This window comes from Brachycentrus maculatus, unplaced genomic scaffold (genome assembly GCF_059751285.1).
Source record: "Brachycentrus maculatus isolate JH-2025_06_01 unplaced genomic scaffold, ASM5975128v1 h1tg000178l, whole genome shotgun sequence".
Classification (NCBI taxonomy): Eukaryota; Metazoa; Arthropoda; class Insecta; order Trichoptera; family Brachycentridae; genus Brachycentrus; species Brachycentrus maculatus.
The window spans coordinates 35,001-56,442 of NW_028280929.1; the positions used below are offsets into that span (position 1 = coordinate 35,001).

Here is a 21,442-nt window from a genome sequence, read left to right on the forward strand (position 1 = left end):
TCTATAGATGCTGACTTCGTGGATATTATGCACACAGGAATGGGAAGTTTTGGCGTTGATGAGTCAAACGGTGAGGGTTGTTAATTTTTCAAAACATACTCGTATATTTCAATCATATATATTATTATTAGTTCAATCAACGCTTTGTCTACCAGGGTTTTTTGGGTTACTATGCGATATCTCAGTCATGAATGGGTACCCGAACAAGCAATGAAAATTGTCACACACACTGATAAACATAAAATTAATAAATAAATGAATATAAGAAACATCTCTTACCTCCTATTCATTCTTCAACGTCCCAAGGACTCTAAAATTTAGACTGAGCTTCACGTACGCACCGAAACACGGGTAACAATAGATTTTAAGAAATAATGGTTTTTACCAAGTAAATCTGTAATTGTCCGCCTCCATGGATTGCTTCTTTCATCTTTCTAGGACACGTGGACTTCTTTGTGAATGGAGGACGCCATCAGTCAAAATCAATCGAACCAATGTCTCATCATTTGAAATCCATTTTATACTACGCAGAATCCGTCTTGCACCCACAAAACTTCATGGCAGTGAAATGTCCCGACTGGGAGGCCTTCCAGAAAGGAGACTGCATCTACAATGAACGGCAGTATATGGGATATGGGACATCTCCAGAGGCTCGAGGGTTATTCTTCCTCAGGACGAAACGAACCTCTTTATATGGCCTAGGGGAAGAAGGCACCCTACCCGACCGTCCTTGGAATAATACTATTATTGGCGACGACTAATGTATTGTTATTAATAAAACCACATCCTATTTATTAGGTTAAGTAATATAAGTTTTGTACTGACATTTCTTGGAGGAACTGTTTTATTTAATAAAATTACCATTTTAAAATTTTTCCACTATGTGAATTTAAGCAATATTCAAATTAATTTTTGACATCTCATCAAAGATGAAGAAGAATATGGAAGTCTGGGCATTTACGGGGCTGACGACCGTCACAGGCTTGTTTAAGAGATCACTTTACACATGTGAAACATTCACCAATTCTACCCATTATTGACAACCACACTACTCAAATTCTTAGAAGTTCTATATATATATGAACCAATTTTGAAACATTATTCTTGAATCATTTGAACTTCACTAGAGACATATGTCGGTGAGATGAAAAGAAGCTTTTTATTGAGCAGAAACTCTTTTATTTGTATGTAAGTTCCGAATCCTGGATTATTATCACACACATGAGAAACGCCAGAAAATATCATTTTGGAGATAATCCAGATTTGTGAGCAAGTATTTGCACACACTCAAAATGTTGTAATTAAATAATATCAATTAAATTCATTTACAAAATCCATATCTAACAAAAAATTTTGTCAAATCATGTCTCAAAACTTTACCATAACTTACATATATTAATATAATACAATATATACTTAAACTCATTTTGTCAGAAGAATTATATGAAATCATGGTACATATTCGACTCCTGCTTTGTTGTGCATATAACAGTCTGATGAATGAAAATGCATATGTTTGCAAATTCATGACAACAATTTCTTATTTTATTTATATAAAATGCCTTTTTTTAAATAATACATTGTATTTACAATTTTTACAACTAAGAAATACACTTTGGTCTGTTTTTTTGCGAATCTTTTTTATGCGATTTTGAAGTTATGCGATTTTCAAATGAAATGGAACCTATCCGTTCAACCAACCTTACGTTTGTAAAAAAATCAATTATTTTTTATCTGATATAACATAAAAAATCTAAAATTTAGACTAGTGCAGGTTACAACCGTTAAAGTGTGATTGTGTCACTGGCACAAAGTTAATCTCAAATCTTACATCATATTTAAGAGAACCTTTATTGGAAAAAAAAACGAAAAATCACTTGTAATTTGGATGGAAGATTTATCTCAAACGCGATATAATATGTGGATATTTAATTTAGGAAAAAACTCTGCTGTTTTTATTTTTATTTTTAAACTTTTTGATGCGATTTTCGCTACATTCTATCATTTCGATTTGAAGTTAAGTGGTTTTTAAAAATAATGGATCTTATCATCCAGTTTTTTATGAGTATACTTCAAGTCTTTTTTTATGTGAATTTTTTATGCGACTCTTGTGGAACGTATCTATCGCATAAAAAAGAGACCCAAGTGTTTTTATTTAAAAAATTATTTGAAAGAAATTTATTTATGACATGAATCACAATCAATTAAAACAATCAAATATGACATGGGCGAATACATATACACGTACGGTGTTTAAAAACACTTGTCACAGTAGATTTTAAGAAATAGTGGTATTTACTTTAATTAAAACTAGATAATATGTTAAAAGAATAAATAAAATAAGGTAGGTTAAATTGTATTGATAAAAAGACGTTGTGAAAACAAAGTTAATTAATTGTATAAAGCTTATTAAATGTGCCAAAGTATCTGCGGAAAACATTGAAAATTTGATTCAACCGTTTGTTATCCATTTCAGCTGGCATTAATCCCAAGAAAATTCACATCATCGGGATGAGCCTTGGATCTCAAACAGCTTCATTTGCCGGAAGGACATTTGACTCCCTGACAGGAACAAAATTAGGGAGGATCTCGGGACTGGATCCAGCCGGACCATGCTACTATAATGGTACTCCAGATATAAGTCTCTCTTCTATAGATGCTGACTTCGTGGATATTATACACACAGGAATGGGAGGCTTAGGCATCGATGACTTCAAAGGTCAGGGCTAATTTTTATCATATCGTAGTCATACAGGAGAAAGTGACCAAGTGCAATTTTTACAAAAACGTGATCATTGACTATTTTATATCTTTTCATTCAAACCCTTATCCGCACCGTATGGTGCATAGGGCACTGTATCGTATAAACGCAGTGTTATCTTGATCGTTAACACATGAAGGAAAGGTGATCAGCCCTCCGCTTCAGATACCAGTCCAGGGTTATATTGAATGAATATTACAGTGAAAAAATTAATAATATTTTTTGACGCCCGCTGGGAATCGAACCCGGGACCTCCAGTACGGTAGCTGAGCGTGCTGACCATTACACTACAGAGGCAGACCAAAATATTGATATCTTTGAAAATTGATATCTTTACGTATTAAATAAGTCTAAACGTTCAAAAGCATTGGCTAATATGTGAAGCCGAGGCATCGGAGAGAACATGGAATAGTTTGCATTATGTACAAATACAGGGAATATAGATTTTTGCCTAGTACCTCTTCGACGCACGCTAAGCTTTTTTTGATTAAGGAGATCAGGGCTGTCAAAAAAAAATTAAGAATTTTATATAACAGGACCAAATCAGTAATTTCCTTTCTATCACTAAGATTTGTTAATTTCAGCCGCTCAACTCAACAATGGGTATATTTAGTTTAAAATGAATGTATATAAGGAACTTGTGTTCTACTCTCTCTACGCTGTCAGCGTGTATACCGTAATAAGGAGACCAGACTGTGGAGCCGTATTCCAACTGACTTCTAATTAAGACAACACACAGGGACTTCAATGCATCAAAAGATTTAAAATCCCTTGTTGCCCTAATCACAAAACCGAGAGTTTTAGAAGCTTTGACTATATGGATTGCTCCTGCCTTCTTTCCAGGACACGTGGACTTCTTTGTGAATGGGGGACGCCATCAGTCAAAATCAATCGAACAAGTGTCTCATCATTTGAAATCCAATATTTACTACGCAGAATCCGTCTTGCACCCACAAAACTTCATGGCAGTGAAATGTCCCGACTGGGAGACCTTCCAGAAAGGAGACTGCAACTACAATGAACGGCAGTATATGGGATATGGGACATCTCCAGAGGCTCGAGGGTTATTCTTCCTCAGGACGAAAGGATCATGGTTGTATGGCCTGGGAGAAGAAGGCACTCTACCCGAGCGTCCTTGGTATAAAACTATCATCGGCGACAACTAATGGATTGTAATTTATAAAAACTACATCATATTTTTTAGATTTATGTTTTGTACTGACATTTCTTGGAGGATCTGCATTTTATAGAATAAAATAGCAAATGTGTAACATAAATAATATTATTAAAATTCACATACAATATCCATTTATAACATAAAACATATTTCAGCTTCTTATAATGATTCAATCAAAAATAAATCTTGGCAAAAAAATTTATATACGGGTTCAATGACTAAAAATATTTCGAAAATCTTACCCTCCCATATCCAACCTGCATATTATACAAATAATAATTTACATAAATCCTCCATAACTCAAAATCAAAAATCGATTTATTACAAAAAAGTGGTATTTATGAAATTTCGTGTGGAGATTGTGATAAAAAATATATTGGTCAAACTGCGAGAAATTTAAAGATTAGAATTAAAGAACATCATAGCGGTCTTGTTAGTAATTATTTTTCGGAATTTGCAAATTACATAATAGATACTAATCACTCATTTCACTCTCATAAATTAAAATTATTACACCTTGTTCCATATAAAGGCCAAATTATGAATTATCTTGAAAATTTAGAAATCCAAAAAAACCTGAATTCTAATAATAATTTATTAAATAATATTTTGTTTCAAAATTCTTCACCTTTGCTTTCCATTTTTTCTTTGTTTTCAAACTTCGCCCCTTGTCTAACCCCCTCCCCCTAATTTCCCCTCTCCTTATTTATAGAACAATTTTATATTTTATATTTTAGTTATTATACAGACCTGAATGATGGAAGTTTAACTTCTGAAACATGTAGTCTTCAATAAAACTCAAGTGGTAAAAAACAAGTGTTTTCTTTAATCATTGTAACATAAAACTATACAATACTTAAACTCATTCAATTTAAATTATTTTTTTTAGAAAAATTATAATAAATCATGGTTTTCAACTCGTGTTTTTTTGGGCATATAACAGTCTGAAGATGAAAAATGCATATATTTGCAAATTCATGACCATAATTTCTTATTTTATTTAAATAAAATGCCTTTTCTCTGGAAATAAAACATGAAAATATAATTTTTATTTATAAAATAGTTTGTAAGAATTTAATTAAAATATATATTTTATAGTTATAAACAATCAAATATGACACAGCCGAATGATACAATGTATTTCAGATCTACCCATTTTTATTATCCCTTTATATTTAGTTTAAATTTTTAATGACTTTATGGTTAACGCCATCGTCTACCCAACTATCCACAGTTAAAAGTAGAGAACTTAAATGTTGATCGTCTAATTCATTGAGAATTATTTCATAAGAATAAAAGCATTAAAACTGTGTGAATAAATTCCCAAACGTTATAACCAAATTTAAATTAATAAGAGGAACAGAACCTTCATAATAGAGCCTATTAATTAAGTACAGTACCCACCTATAAATTAATTAACGACGATTCTAAACAAGACAAAATATTCTCAACGAATTTAAACCTGTCCAAAATTATTGTACCAGATCTAAATTTTATTTTGGACGTGTTCATCATAATATAATTGCCTTTACGTCCACAATAATAATTATAAGCTAAGAGCAGAAGTTAGGAGTAGAATGGAGGTAATTCAGGAAGGGGACCAACTATCAAAATGTCCGGCCTAATTATGGGTTTGGTTAATTCGAACTGTACTCAGTAATTGATAGCCTTACCAAATTTTTACTATCCAGGTGTTTCCAACCATCTTAAGATAAGCGATTTCAACTTATTCTTGCTAAGAAATATATACGAGATAAAATGTTAAATATTTGGAATAGTAGATATTTAAAACTTGTATGGGATCGAAAGTAAAGCGGACACCGTTGGCACAAAAAACGCGCGTGTCAGAAATGAAGACTCTAAGAAGCAAATCAGGCATGAGTCTTCGAGATGGAATACGAAACACCAGGATCAGGGAAATATACGAAATCGAAGATATCGCTAGGTGGGGAAGGCAACGAAGGAGACAATGGTATCCGCATGTGAAGAGAATGAAACCATCCAGACTCCCCCACATCGTACTGTACGGCCAATCCCATGATAGATGACTCGATAGCTGGGAATCGACATCGCAGGAGACCAATCACTATTAAAAACAGGCCACAAGGCCTACACCAAGAAGAATAAGAAGAGCATATATAGAAGAAGAACAGGGAAAATTACGAATTTTTTTTTCCGACTGTACAAAACTGTTTCAATTTTCATTTTAAAAAAACGCATAAATTGAACTATGCATTGACTCGAATTTTTACGGGTCGTGGAGCATTTCGAGAATACCTCTTCCGTTTGAAAATCAGGCAAAACTCGTGATTTGAAATTTGTGAATATTATGAGACGTCATCACAAGATGTCTCCCATTTAGTGTGGGTATATTATTTTTTTTTTAAGAAAGATAAATTGGAAATTGAATGTACAAAAGAAGGGATGCAGTTGGCAAATATTGGTGAGGTAATAAGACATACAGATCTATCAGATTAACTGGTGTCTTAATTAGATAATATGACAAGACGAAAAAGACAAATAAATGAGGCATATGGCAAAGCTTGATTGGTATACTATTATATTAAATCCATTGTATCTGTTGTATTGCTTTTAGAGATCAATCTTACTGACTTCAGTAGCTTTTTCATCTCTGTTAAGATCAGTTTGATCTCAAAAAGTTATTATTATCTCCTTTTGTGGGAAGGCATTCGGAGTATTTTGATATTTACTAAATCGAAAATTTACTATATTTATTTAATATTACCCTGGACTGGTCCCTGAAGTGCAGGAGCGATCACCCTTTCCTCCATGTAAGTAATGATCAATATCACACTGCGTCAATACGTTGCAGTGCCCTATGCACCATTAGGTGCGGATAGGGGTTATAAGAGGTGCGGATAGGGGTTATAAGATCGCTGAAATTTTCGATACTTAAGTATTTTTAATAAAATTTCGTATACCTAGTTTGTATCTACTAATAGTTTTAATAATTTCTTATCATTTTGCAAAACTTATTTCTTAAATACTTACATATATTGTTAGTCACAACTTACCCCACCTTTGTCACAACTGACCCCCCGGATGGGGCAAGCTGTGACAGTTTCCATAATTTGTAAAACTTTATGGAAACTGTCACATTTTACCTATTTTTTTAACATCTCATCAAAGACGAAGAAGAATTTGGAAGTCTGGGCATTTACGGGGCTGACGACCGTCATAGGCTGGTTTACGTGATCACTTTACACACGTGTAACATTCACCAATTCCACCCATTATTGACAACCACACTACTCAAATTCTTGGAAGTTCTAAATATATGAACCAATTTAGAAACCTCGTTCTTGAATCACTATAACTTCACTAGAGACATCTATTGGTGAGATGTAAAGAAGCTTTTTATTAAGCAGAAACTCTTATATTACCATTATTTTATCGCTTTGTTTTTTAGGGACAAAAGACGTAATACCAAAATATTGTAGGTAAAGAATTATTTATTTCATTTTTAAAATAATACATGGATTATATTAAAGAATTTTCATCCCTTTTTTTTCTTATAGTAATTTAGTCACAACACGCCCCACCCTCCCCTACCATTGGTTTATCGCCCCTGGGCGTACATTAAATATAAACATTGCGCTATAGAGAAGATGGTAATTAGATGGCCGACAAGATAACTTGAATAATTGTGATGAGAAATTATTTATCGTACTAGCATTTGGTTTCCCATAATCTATTATTTTTACGTATTGTGAAATACAATGAGCTTTATTAAAAGACACATTTTCCCAAATTTCATTTCTCTTAATGGAATTTCGTCCTAATGGTTTGATACAAAAAAAAACCCAAATTAATGACGGTATTTGGGGTTGATGTTCCAACCCGTTGTAAACCGAAACACGTTCGGAAAATTATTTAGTTAAATTAAAGAAAAACTTTTTAGTATGAAAGCACAATGAAGATGAATTTTAATGTCGTCATAATGATAATAAACTATAATATAGAACTTCCAAGAATTTGAGTAGTGTAGTTGTCGATGATGGGTAGAATTGGTGAATGTTACACGTCTGTAAACCAGCCTGTGGCGGTCGTCAGCTCCGTAAATGCCCAGACCTCCATATTCTTCTTCATCTTTGATGAGATGTCATATAATAATGTGAAAAATAACTCCTATAATTGGAGATAATTCAGATTTGTGAACAAGTATTTAGACACACTCAAAATGTTGTAGATAATAAGCGAGAATCATTGATAGTTTATTTTTTTCTTTTTAGGAACTTTCTCTTCAGCAATGGATTTTAAACAAATATTAAAATTGATTGTATTAAGCATAGAATAACTATTAAACCATCACGCCGCTTGCTGTAGGGTAGGCAGGGAGAGTAGAACGCCATACAACTCTGTCATTGCAAACATTATTATCCTCTTCCACATTCATGCATCTCCTCATACAAACTCGCTGATTATTTCAGCTCCTGACCTGAACGACTATCAAGTATTTGACAGACCTTATCATGCCAAGTTTTTATCGATCTTCCTCTACTCCTTTTTCTAACTACGTTCATTTCATAAATTAGTTTTATCGTTCTTTCCTCACTCATTCGTTTCACATGTCCGAACCATCTCAACACACCTTTCTTAATTTCAACGATAATACTGGGGACGAAAACGAAGGCGATACTGGAATGAACATATAAACAAAATTTAAAAGGCAGACTTCCACGTATCGCCCTTGAAGGTAACCCTGAAGGACGCAGACCCCCAGGCAGACCTCCGAAGAGATGAAGAGACAGCTGGGAGTCAACATCCCAAGAGCGACATGCGGAGGCACAAACAGATCCCTAGGATCTACAAAAAGATGAAGATGAAGAAGAATAACGATAATACTTATCTAAGCTTTGTATTATTTCCTTATTTCACCCTTTGAACATCTATCGTATATTGTTTTGGCTCACAATTGTATGAGGGATCGCAATTCGACTGCATTCAGTCTAGATTGTCTAGAAGACGTATAAATAAATATATGTATGTATATAATTATCTGAAATTCGCATTAACACAAAATGTTTAAAATATATTATGGTGATATAAAGTTGATCATTTTCTCATGTGTTTTTTTACTAGTTATATTTATGTGGGTTACTAGGTGTTTTTAATGGGATTTTTCCATTAGAACAACGTTTTTTTTAGCCACCTACAACTTGAAAATTCAACCGTATTAGATTCTTAAAACGACTCGATTACTCCCATAATTAGTAGAAATTAATTGTATGAAAACAATTTGTGCCAGCTAATCGCTAACTATAACGAGATATAAGAACGTGAATTCACATTTAGAATGAAATATTGCCCACTTTATTATTTTTACGAGAAAAATACAGATAAAAAGTAATCGTTTTAAACGAAATCTTTGAACTTCTATCAAGCATTTTCTGTATTAAATAGGCCATGTAACGATAAAGGGTAAGCTTTTATTTTATTTACTAATCGGTTAGTTTACAAATTTTAATGGAAATAATAATACCTTTAATTATCTATATTAGGGCTTACGATTGTCTTAGGCTGGTTTAAATGATCACTTTACACACGTGTAATATTCACCAATTCTACCCATGATTGACAACTACACTACTCAAATTCTTGAAACTTTTATGTACGTGATCCAATTTTGAAACATTGTGCTTGAATCACTAGTATTTTACTAGAGACATCTATGGTGAGATGAAAGAAGCTTTTTAACGAGCAGAACAACCTATTATTATTGATTATTCATCATTTTCAACTTCAGTGGGTTATTATTAGTTATATGTATAGATGTGAAGAAAGCCAGGATTTTTAAAAACTGTAAAGTGATCACTTAACTAACCTATGACAGGTCATAAGCTCTGTAAATATTCAAATATCCATATTCTTCTTCATTTATGTTGAGGTGTCAATATGTATTATGTATCAGGCTACCAGGAATAAAGAAGGGTGAGGTAAGTATGCGTGTACCTTAATCCTAATTTCGGTAGATTTTTTTTCTTCGCGGCAACCCCCAACCGGAAACACAAATGATAGAATAACACCTTGGGCGTCTCGCGCGCCACCTACCGAGAAATAATTATGATGTTTGGAACCTTTTTTTCCTATATCTCTTGATAGTAAATGATACCAGTTTTGAACAAGGGTAAAAAAATTACCTTATTTTTTTCAAATTTAATTAACAGTTTTCAAGTTATAGGCGCTTGTGCACTACATGGAATTTTACCGTCCGGTAGTCCAGTTTTTTCAAATAAAAGTGACTACGGTAGCTTAGCGCGATGGAGCTCACGCGCACCGTGATCACGCACCGATCCGAAGAAAGACGGACAAAAGCACAAGCCAATCCAAGCCGTTTTAACATGCTAACCGGACTGCTGGACGGTAAAATTCCGTGTAGTATACAAACGCTGTAAAGGTGGTTTTATACGGGAACCGATATATTTTACTTAATACATTTGTCTTCATAGAGATGAGGCAGTTTTTGGAGTGAGAATATGGTAGTCTGAACATTTGTAGGGCATTATGCATGCAACCGAATAAAAAAGGGTATCTATTAAATAAAAACTTTCTCAATCTAACATAGATAGCTTTTGTGAACTCATAACATATGTAGGTACTGTGTTATGAGATGAATGATGAATGATGTATGTAGGAGTTTCAAAAATTTGAGTAGTGTGGTTGTGGTGGTAGTGGTCTTACGACCGTCATATGCTGGTTCTAGTGATCACTTTGCACATAAGTAACATTCACCACTAACTAACTACCCATGATTGACAACCACGCTACTAAAAATCTTAAAAGTTCTATATTTGTATATGATCCAATTTCGAAACATTGAACATACTTTAATCACTAGAATTTTCATTGCAAACATCTATTGGTGAGATGAAGAAGCTTTTTTATTGAGCAGAAGCTCTTATATTTGTATGTGAGGTCCTAATCCTGGATCACATACATGAGAAACGCCAAAAAATATCCTTTTCATTTTATAATTTTAGCTTATAATTTGACCGGATAATTTATTTACAACATTTTGAGTGAGTCCAAATACTTTCATATTCTTCTTCATCTATGTTTAGTCAAAAAGGAATAGTAAAAATAACTCCTGTAACTGGAGATAATCCAGATTTATATTTGGACACACTCAAAATGTTGTAAACCTCAAATTTATTTAAAATTCCGTTATTTGACTAGAATAATACTGTGGAGCAGTAATCAACATGTGGAATAATTATTATGTTATATGTTAGGTAGAATTGTTAGGTAATTATTTGTATAAAGTATAACTAATTCTATAGTGCCAATAACTGGACAAGCTACCCTAGGTAAAGAAAGTTCCCCAACTGTCCTAGTTCCACCCACTGTGGCCATAAAATTTATTTAGTAACCGTAAAAACTCATCTATCATTGCTGCTAAATTAATAACAGTTGAGGGGGCATTTGACGTTAATTAGTATTATAATTATTTGTTATTAAATTAACGGAGAAATATTTTGGGGAATAACTCTTATTTTATTATATTATTATCAGCTGTGCATTTTGCGTAAACAATGGTCTATTCTTTTTTAAAATTTATTGTTCAATATTTGCTATTATTTATTATTTAGAAGATCCGAAAACATCTTCTCGATATGGAAGCCGATGTGAATAAGAAATTTACTTGATACATATATTAAATGTTAAAATCAAATACTGATTTTTTGAGTCTAGGTACTTATCTGTATTTCATTGTTAAAAAACATATAAAAATAAATTTGTGATAATTTTTTCGTTCGTTTGAAAATGTCATAACATGGCGAAACAATTGTCTCAATTATTGTTTGACATCTCATCAAAAATGAAGAAGAATATGGAAGTCTGGGCATTTACGGGGCTGAAATATTTATTTTTCATCTTTGATGAGATGTCAAAAAATAATATGAAAAATACTCCTATGATTGGAGATAATCCAGATTTGTTAACAAGTATTTGGAAACACTCAAAATACTCTAAATTGTCACAAATTTATTTTTGTGTTCTTCACAGTAAAATACAGTGAGTAGACTCGAAAAATCAGTGTTTGCCAAATCAACAAATCTGTAAATAATAAACTTACTTTTTAAAACATCACGCCACTTTCCCGCAGGGGTAGGCAGAGAAAATAGAATACGACAATATTCCTTTGTCAACAATCTTCGCCTCTTCCGCATTCCTTACCCTTCAATAACCTTCATCTCTTTTCAAAACTACACATTTGTTTCGATGAATTAAAAAATATATGTATTTTAAGAAAAAAAAAATTAATATCGTTAAATGAAAATTATTTTACTAACGCTCGTTTTGTCCGCCTCCGTAGTGTAATGGTTAGCGTGTTTAGCTACCATGCTGGATGTCCTAGGGGGGGTAAAATAAATATTAGTGATTTTACGCTCTAAAATTTATTTGATATTACCATGGACTGGTTCCTGAAGCGCAGGAGTGATCATTGTGCCTTCATATATGCAACTGTCAAAATAACACTGTGTCAATACGACGCAGTGCCCTATGCACTAAAATAAATAAAAACATTATTGGGTAATATATCCAAAATTAAACACGGTTATTGGATTGAATTCTCCTTTTATTAACATATACATACTTTTATGATAAAATGTGAAGTGTTTCGTCGTATTAAGACATTATCAAAAACATTTGAGTGTTTGATAATGTCTTAATAAGACAAAACGCGTGACATATTATTGTATATACATGTAAATAATAGTATAATTCAATCCAGTAACCGTGTTTAATTTTGTATGTATTACCCAACAATTCAAAATGGAATTGTACCAACTGTCTGCAGTTACAATAAATAAATAAAAACACATACTGAAAAGAGTAGGGTGAGAATTTATAAGACCTGCGTAAGACTGATCATAACATACGGCACGGAAACAAGAGCCGACACCGCGAGAACGAAAAGCCTTCTTAGGACATCCGAAATGAAGACTCTACGACCCATTGCAGGCCTATACTTCGCGACAGAGTAAGAAACTCTGAAATAAGAAAAATCTGCGATGATGAAGATATTATGCGTTGGGGAAGAGAAAGAAGACTTTTCTGGAGAAATCATGTGGGAAGAGCGAGTTCGGATCGAGTGTTGAAGATAGCAGCGGACAGCAGCACAAGAGGTAGCAGTCCCCCAGGAAGACCACCTAAACGATGGAGAGATAGCTGGTCTTCCACCTCCCAGGAGCGGACTGGAGAATGACAGGACATAGTCCTAAGTAGTGAAGAAGAAGAAAAAAAGCACATGCACATTTCATCACCCTTCCTTCGTTCCTAACCCAGTTTTTGATTTCTTCAGCTTAGATTGATTTCTCCCCTCCACTCGAACACCCCTATATTACAGTATAAACAGACCCTCAAAAGGCCGGGCTACCCTCTATAACCTACATAGCTACAAACACAGCCGTCTGCTTCTCGAGCCAAATTCACCCAATCTTTGTAACCATCAACGTTTTAATAGATTACTGCTGGATAGATGGTTTATGCGCGATTGATACTGTAAAACAGGGGTCGAAAACAAATTACTAATAATATAATATGTCATATTACTTCTGATATCTCATCAAAGAAAAATAATAATATGGAAGTCTTGGCATTTACGGGGCTGACGACCGTAATAGGCCGGTTTAAGTGATCAATTTACGCACGTGTAACGTTATCCAATTCTACCCATTATTGACAACCAAACTACTCAAATTTTTGGAAGTTCTATATATACGGACCAATTTTGAAACATTGTTCTTGAATCACTAGAACTTCGTTATTAGTTTTTACTGCTTCTTTGTCACTTGATAAAGAAGCGGTTAGCTTCGAAACCGGTAGACATTGTTGTTAAGTTAAAATAAAACATTCAAAGTGATTTTAAAACAAAGTTACATTTTAATTATAAAATATAAAATTTTACTGAAATAATTAGTTTTTCTACGAAATAAATATATGGTTTTGAAAGGTTAGGATTTAAAAAATATATTTTGAATAAATACTCTACATAACAAACAAAAAATCCAAATACTATTTTTGTTACCGAAAGTTGACAAAATTCTGTGATTGCGAGTATAGGCTTAATAGTGGAAACATTTAATATTTAAAGATTAATAATTGTTTCCATTTTCATGCCTGAGTTTGTTAAAAGTTATCAGTGCGGATAATACACTAATTTTAATTCCTTTATTTAAACGCGTTGCATCGGTCCTATGTAGTGGCCACCCCTGCTTTAAACCCTTATGGAAGCGGGTGATTTTAATTTATGACGTTTCATATTTTCGGTTGTAAAATGCCGCCCTATCATTAGGCCCTTGGGGTTGATATAGCCAGGGGTAGACATTACACGAGTGATGTGCTTTTAAACACCTAGATGAAGTTTTGGGTGTCCTGGCGGCGTTCCTTCTGACATAATTAATATTATAATAACACTAGGTAGCACAATAAAATTATTTTATACAACCGTTTGGATTTTTATTGCAATTAGTGAATACCTACAGGGTCTTAGTTTATTTCTAGATTGTAAAATATTTATTGTCTATCCAAACCGTCTTTTAGTTTTTTTTTTTAAATAAAACTTAAATGTATGATATTAACAAAAATTTCGTTTTTAAATCATTGCCTTTCATTAAAAAAAATTTTTTTCCTTAATTATTCAATGGAAGTAAGTACCTTCATGTAAACATACGTCAGAATTTTTATTATATTTTTACAGGTTTTTCACTACAAATTGGACGTTTTACATAACAAATTTGACGTTGTATACCATAGTATTTTATAAAAATGTGGATTTTTAAAATAATATTTTCAAAGCAGTACGGCTGTCCAAACATAAAACACAGTAAAGGACATTATGGACTAAGTAGAATACTGAGTCCAAAAATGCAACAAAAAAAACGTACTACAAAAACAAATGTCCCTTACTGTGTTTTGAGTTTGGACAGCCGAGTACCTACTCATGATTCAGAGAAGTTATGTAAATCTTGTCGGAAAACTTAAATACACGTCTATGTACATTCGTTCAAAAATGCCATAACTAGGCGAAACAATTGTCACAATTCTAATTTTTATGTGTTTTTTAATAAAATACAACTTAGTAGACTCAAAAAAACTGTGTTTGATTTAAAAATAAATTCGTAAATCAACTTTCAACTCTCAATTTAACTTATCTCAGTTTATATGTTTGTTGACAGTTGATTTAAAATAGATGTGGTATTTGTAGGTAGGTATACAGCACGCCTACCACATTGGGATGGCCTGTTGAGGCACCGAGTGGCAGGCTTCCGGGAGAGGCTGATGAAGAGCTCCAACCTCATCATAAAGCGGCTTGTGGAGCACAGATGGGGGCTGGACATGTGGCGGCTGGACAGTGCTGCCGCATGTCCAGCCAGCTTGCTAATGTTCATCTTCATCTCTCCAAATTTATTTATTATTATTATTTTTTCTTTCACTTCCTTTTTTTCTTTATTATTTTTAATTTCATTTTAAGTATAAAAAAAATGTTGTAAAACATATATGGCTGACTAAGTATTGCACCCACCACTTAGTCAAGCTGGAATAAAGAGTTATCATTATTATTATTATTATACTCTTAGGAATACATTTTTGTGGTACCCATACAGTTTCATAAAATGCTATTGTAACTGTTCTACAAACCAATACAAGTACAACGGGATATGTTGACTTCATACCATACCGTTGTACTGGGTTGATTCGTTCACATGTGACACATAGTAGGTATGAACATTCTGAAAGACCAAAAACAAAACACAGTAAGTCCAATCGATCCTTCGACGTTTCTTAAGACACAAATCTAAAATTTGGACTTGGCTTTACACACGGTGTTTGATATTGATATGGAATGCATCGAAACACGTGTCACAATAGATTTTAAGAAATAGTGGTATTTACTAATTAAAGCTTAAATAAAAAAATCTAAACAAGGCATAGTTAAAAAGATTAAGAAGAGTTCGTTAAGGTGGTATGGGCATTTGGAGCGAATGGATAACGAAAGAATGACAAAGAAAATATATGTGGCGGGTGTGAGAAGAAGAACAGAACGAGGACGGTCGAAAAAGATTTGGCAAGATTAGATCAATCAGAACCTAAAATCTGGTGGTGTCTGCGTAATCGAAGGGCATGTATGACTAGATGTATGGATGTGAAGAAAGCGAGGAGTGTATGTCAGGACAGAAGAGTATGGGGTTCCATCCTTTGTCAAATAAATCATTGACAAAAATATTTATTATTTTATTAAGTTTCTTGTACATTTTAATGTACATTGGTGGGATTAATGATAAGAAACGGAATTTTCTAAGTTATGAATACTCAGAATAGGGTGAATGCAGGGATTTAAATAAATGTTTTTTTTTTTATTATTGAGTGATTTCATATTAATTTTTGACATCTCATCAAAGATGTAGAAGAATATGGAAGTCTGGACATTAACGGGGTTTACACTTTACACACGTGTAACATTCACCAATTCTACCCATTATTGACAACCACACTACTCGAATTCTTGGAAGTTCTTTATATATATGAACCATATTCTTCTTCATCTTTGATGAGATGTCAAAAAATAATATGAAAATAACTCCTGTAATTGGAGATAATCCAGATTTTGTGAACAAGTATTTGGACACACTCAAAATGTTGTAAATAAATTATCTGGTCAAATTATAAGCTTAATAATAAAAATGAAAAAGGTTTTTTCTGGCGTTTCTCATGTGTGTGATTATAATCCAGGATTCGGATCTCACATACTAATATAAGAGTTTCTGCTTAATAAAAAGCTTCTTTACATCTCACCAATAGATGTCTCTAGTGAAGTTCTAGTGATTCATGAACAAGGTTTCTAAATTGGTTCATATATATAGAACTTCCAAGAATTTGAGTAGTGTGGTTGTCAATAATGGGTAGAATTGGTGAATGTTACACGTGTGTAAAGTGATCACTTAAACCAGCCTATGACGGTCGTAAGCCCCGTAAATGCCCAGACTTCCATATTCTTCTTCATCTTTCATGAGATGTCAAAAAATAATATATGAACCAATTTCGAAACACTTCTTGAATCACAAGAACTTCACCAGAGACATCTATAACTCCTATAATTGGAGATAATCCAGATTCGTGAACATGTATTTGGAGACACTCAAAATTTTGTAGAGTGATTTAAGTGGTCAATTTACACACATGTAACATTCACCAATTCTACCCATTATTGACAACCACTACTCAAATTCTTGGAAGTTTTATATATATGAACCAATTTCGAAACACTATTCTTGAATCACAAGAACTTCACTAGAGACATCTATAACTCCTATAATTGGAGATAAACCAGATTTATGAACAAGTATTTGGACACACTCGAAATGTTGTAGAGTGATTTCAAATAAAATATGTCCATGGAAGCCAAACTGGCAGTTCACAACGGAGTATTAGTACCGACACTGATGTATGGAAGCGAAACGTGGAATTATTAAAAGAAGTATGAAAGGCGAGTTAACGTTGTTGACGTGTCGTTGGTGAAATGCCAAAAGGCCACAACGCAAAAAAAACTCTTTTTTCCAAATATGATATCTAAATCGTCAATATTTTTATATTAAAAAAAACACACCCATGATTCTAGCGTTAGAAATGTCCATTAGTGTTTCTCGGTTCGAACCCACTCTACCACAAATTGATACCTATTTCTAATAATGAGAAAATAAAAAAAATAATAAAATAAATAAATAAAAAAAAACAAATGTTTCTCTATTAAAAAAATTAAAATACTGACTTTTTTTTTACAATATTTTAAGTTGTTCACAGATCTTGATTATCTCGCATACTAATAAAACAGTTTCTGCTCAATAAAAAGCTTCTTTTCGTCTCACCAATAGATGTCTCTAGTGAAGTTCTAGTGATTCAATAACAATGTTTCTGAATCGGATCATACATATAGAACTTCCAAGAATTTTAGTAGTTTGGTTGTCAATTATGGGTAGAATTGGTGATAGTTACACGTGTGTAAAGTGATGATTAAACCAGCTTATGACGGTCGTCAGCCCCTCAAAGCCCAGACTTCTATATTCTTCTTCATCTTTGATGAGATGTCAAAAAATAATATAATAAAATGCTGACGAATAAGAAACAATTTTTGGAATAAAGGGTTTATTTTTTTGCGTTGTGGTTCTAAGGCATTTAACCAGCGATTTGTTCCCTCTAACGAATTTGTGGAAAATCGATGTATGCCAGATTAATTTTATTTTTTATTTTTAAAACGCTCTTAAAATGGAAAATTAATACGTTTACCGTGTTTTGGTCTAGCACAGCCGATATGTTTCAGCCAATAATGATATAATGAAGACGAAATTATTATTAGACATTAGATGGTTTAATTTATTATTATTTGGTGATCCCCTTCGTAAAAGCATTATTATAGGAGAAAATAATTGAATCCGTCGCGAAATTACACTCAATACAAAGTAGCGGCCATTTTCCGCTTCCTCTAACTATTGAAATAGATAGTTTGGGGGAAAGGGGAAATTACTCCACTGCTTCTCAAACAGTTTGATAATCCTGATAATAAAAAAGAAAATATCACCAAATTATTTAGAAAATAATTCTTCTTCTACCCCTTATCCGCACCCAATGGTGCATTGGGTAGGTACTGCATCGTATTATCACTCATGCGCTTCAGAGTCCATTCTACACATGACTGATAACCACACTACTCAAATTTTAAAAGTCATACATATCGCTCACTCCTTTCAACAACGTCATAAATCAAAAATTGTCCATTTTCAGTTGTGCATTTTTTCGGAATGTCCAGAAAATGTTCTATATCCCAGCAAAAGCGGCATATTTTTAACATAATATATACCCGCCACAGGCAGAAAGTGTTTGTTTTGCATTTTGAAGAAAAGGAATAGTTTAATTATTTTTTTTAAATAAACAATTTTTTTTAAATGGAGAAAAAAACTTTCCGGTTTTACCTATTATAAAAAGATCTGTCGTATAGTAAAAAGTTCAATAAGTGGCTTGATATTTATTTTTTATACATTTTATTTTATTTATAAACTCTAAAAACGATCTCCTGAAAAATCGAGTTTTTTTATATATGACGTTGTTGAAAGGAGTGAGCAATATATGTATGATCAATCTCATGACTTTCATTAGTTTTTATTTTTTAATATTCCATTTTTCTAAATGTCATCCATGATTGCAATTTGATAGATTTTATTAAGTACAGACATTTTTATTTGTATGCAAGATCCAATCCAAATTATTTTACATACCGGGAAACGCCTGAATATCTTATTTTCAATTTTTATGAAACACTCAAAATATTGTGAGTCAAAGTGTTTTTGATTTTTGTTTTATTTTTGAGTAATTACTGAAAGGGTTAATAAATACATGTATTTATGGCAATGACTTATTCAAATTATTATTTAACTAATTTAGATTGTTTTTTTTAATTTAAATATAATATAAATCCATTTTTTCATACATTTTGGGAAACGCTGACATTGCTATATGAGAACAATACTGGGGGAGTAGTTAATACGGAACGCTAATAGTGTGCCTTGTACCAATTTGTATGAAGCTATAATTAATTTAATCTGCGCCTGTCAAACTAGGGCTCGCCATATTCGCTTTTCGCCGTAAGTGCCCCCCTCCCCGATATCTCACGTCATTTCCGTCAGCCAATCAAAAGCTTGATTGAAATTGTTACGTTTTAATGGGAATTTTATTTCGATTAGGCTTAAACGCTCCAGTAAAGTAGATATATGTATGTCGTACCTATATCATTTCAACAAGAGAGGTAAAAGCTGTCATTGTTTATATTGAGTATATAAAAGTTTACATCGAGTATATAAAAGTTTACATCGAGTATATAAAAACTTATGTAATGTTGTGTAATGGTCAGGACGCTCGGCTACCGTTCTGGAGGTCCCGGGGGGAGTTCAAATAAATATAAGTGCATATTTAACCTCGGCTCGTAACGCATGTTTGTGCTGAAGCCTTTAGTGCATATTGGTCTTCGGATCGACCAAAAATCACATGCGTTAAACATTTTGTGTAGTTTTAAGTGTGTAAATAGTGCTATTGTATAGAAGGATAGTATTGTTTGCATGCTGTGGTAGTGATTGTCCTGACGATGAGACGTGTACGTCTCGAAACCGGTAGACATAAAAATCTCGGTGAGTGGTTATATACCAATATTATGTATATTTTTGCAAATAAATAAAAAGTCAAAATGACTAACCACAAAGTAAATGCTTTAATTATTAATAATATTGAGAAAAATATAAATATAAGTGATTTTTTCACTCTAATACTTTTATAATTTTACTCTGGACTGGTACCTGAAGCGGAGGGCTGATAACTTTTCCTTCATGTGTTAACGATCAAGATAACACTGCGCTTGTATGATGCAGTGCCCTATACACCGTTAGGGTGCGGATAAGGGTTTGAAGATAAAGATTTAAAAACTTTTATCATTTTTAATTTACTATGCAAAGACCTGCAGGAGCTAGTTTAACCCTTTGGACGCGTAAATCGACTATAGTCCACGGCTTGTAAAAGCCATGAACTAAAATAAACAAATAAAAGGAATTTTTTGTAATACTTAGGTACTTTATTTTTTATGGAAAATTTACATTTTTCAAATAAACTTTTATTTTTTGTTTAACGCGTTCAAAGGGTTAAAAGGTGTATAATATAATATAATATAATAATAATGTGTGCAAGAAAAGTGATTTGGTGATGTATGTTGACAATTCCAAAGTCATGGTTTTTGAAAAAGATTAATGTAGATCTGGATGTAAAATAAAAAATTAAGATGTTTTGAAATAGATAGATGATGCTGCCTTTTGTATGCTGAGGATGATGTTGTTGCCGATGGTAGAGAAGATATTCAGAAGCTGGTAGCATAGGTGTACTATGTGTGCAAGGAAAGTGATTTGGTGACGTATGTTGACAAATTCAAAATCATGGTTTTTGAAAGAGATGAATGTAGATCTGGATGTAAAATAGTAGTAAATGGGGAATTTTCTAAACTGGTAGATGATTTGATAAATAGTATTTTGCAAGAATTTTTCTATATATGGAAAGATTGATAATGATAAAGAAAGGAGAGTGAACGCTGAGAACGGAGTGAATAGTGCACTGAAATCAGTTATAGCAAATAAAAACTATTTGGTGAAAGCTTAACTGGCAGTGCTCAATGAAGTTCTGGTTCCAACCCTAATGTATGAAAGTAAAACTTAAAGTCGGCAAAAGTAGGTTGCAATTATACAGAATACAGTCGAAATGTGATCTATCAGACTAATGTGCTGCAAAACGTTGTATGATAGATATTCAAATTGTGAAATAAGGAAGGAATGCAAAGCTGAGATAAGCATTATCGATAAAATTAAGAAAGGTGTGTTGAGATGGTTTAGACATGTGGAACGAATGAGTGAGGAAGAATAGATGTTTGAACGGCGATATGAGGAAGGAAT

General features: G+C 32.9%; 2 protein-coding genes across 2 annotated transcripts in view; both read left to right on the forward strand.

Annotated features, from left to right (window-relative positions):
* The window catches only part of LOC148308050 (pancreatic lipase-related protein 2-like), a 4,213-nt gene extending 3,340 nt beyond the window's left edge, over positions 1 to 873 (forward strand). Inside the window, exons 4-5 of the mRNA XM_088262392.1 lie at positions 1 to 70; positions 439 to 873. The exon at positions 1 to 70 is cut by the window's left edge and continues 173 nt beyond it. Coding sequence (XP_088118518.1) covers positions 1 to 70; positions 439 to 761 — 393 coding nt within the window. The 3' untranslated portion in view covers positions 762 to 873. The remainder of the gene's footprint in view (positions 71 to 438) is intronic.
* A 1,164-nt stretch (positions 874 to 2,037) lies between these two features.
* Positions 2,038 to 3,927, forward strand: LOC148308051 (pancreatic lipase-related protein 2-like). Its single transcript, XM_088262395.1, has 3 exons — positions 2,038 to 2,065; positions 2,477 to 2,719; positions 3,605 to 3,927. Exons 1-3 carry the CDS (start codon positions 2,038 to 2,040, stop codon positions 3,925 to 3,927), a joined length of 594 nt encoding a protein of 197 aa, XP_088118521.1.
* Positions 3,928 to 21,442: the final 17,515 nt, after the last annotated feature.

Coding starts and splice junctions, on each gene's coding strand:
- LOC148308051 (XM_088262395.1), top strand. CDS start 2,038: ATGGATCTTATCATCCAGTTTTTTATGA. Junction 2,066..2,476: donor TATCATCCAGTTTTTTATGA/GTATACTTCAAG, acceptor TATCCATTTCAG/CTGGCATTAATCCCAAGAAA. Junction 2,720..3,604: donor AGGCATCGATGACTTCAAAG/GTCAGGGCTAAT, acceptor CCTTCTTTCCAG/GACACGTGGACTTCTTTGTG.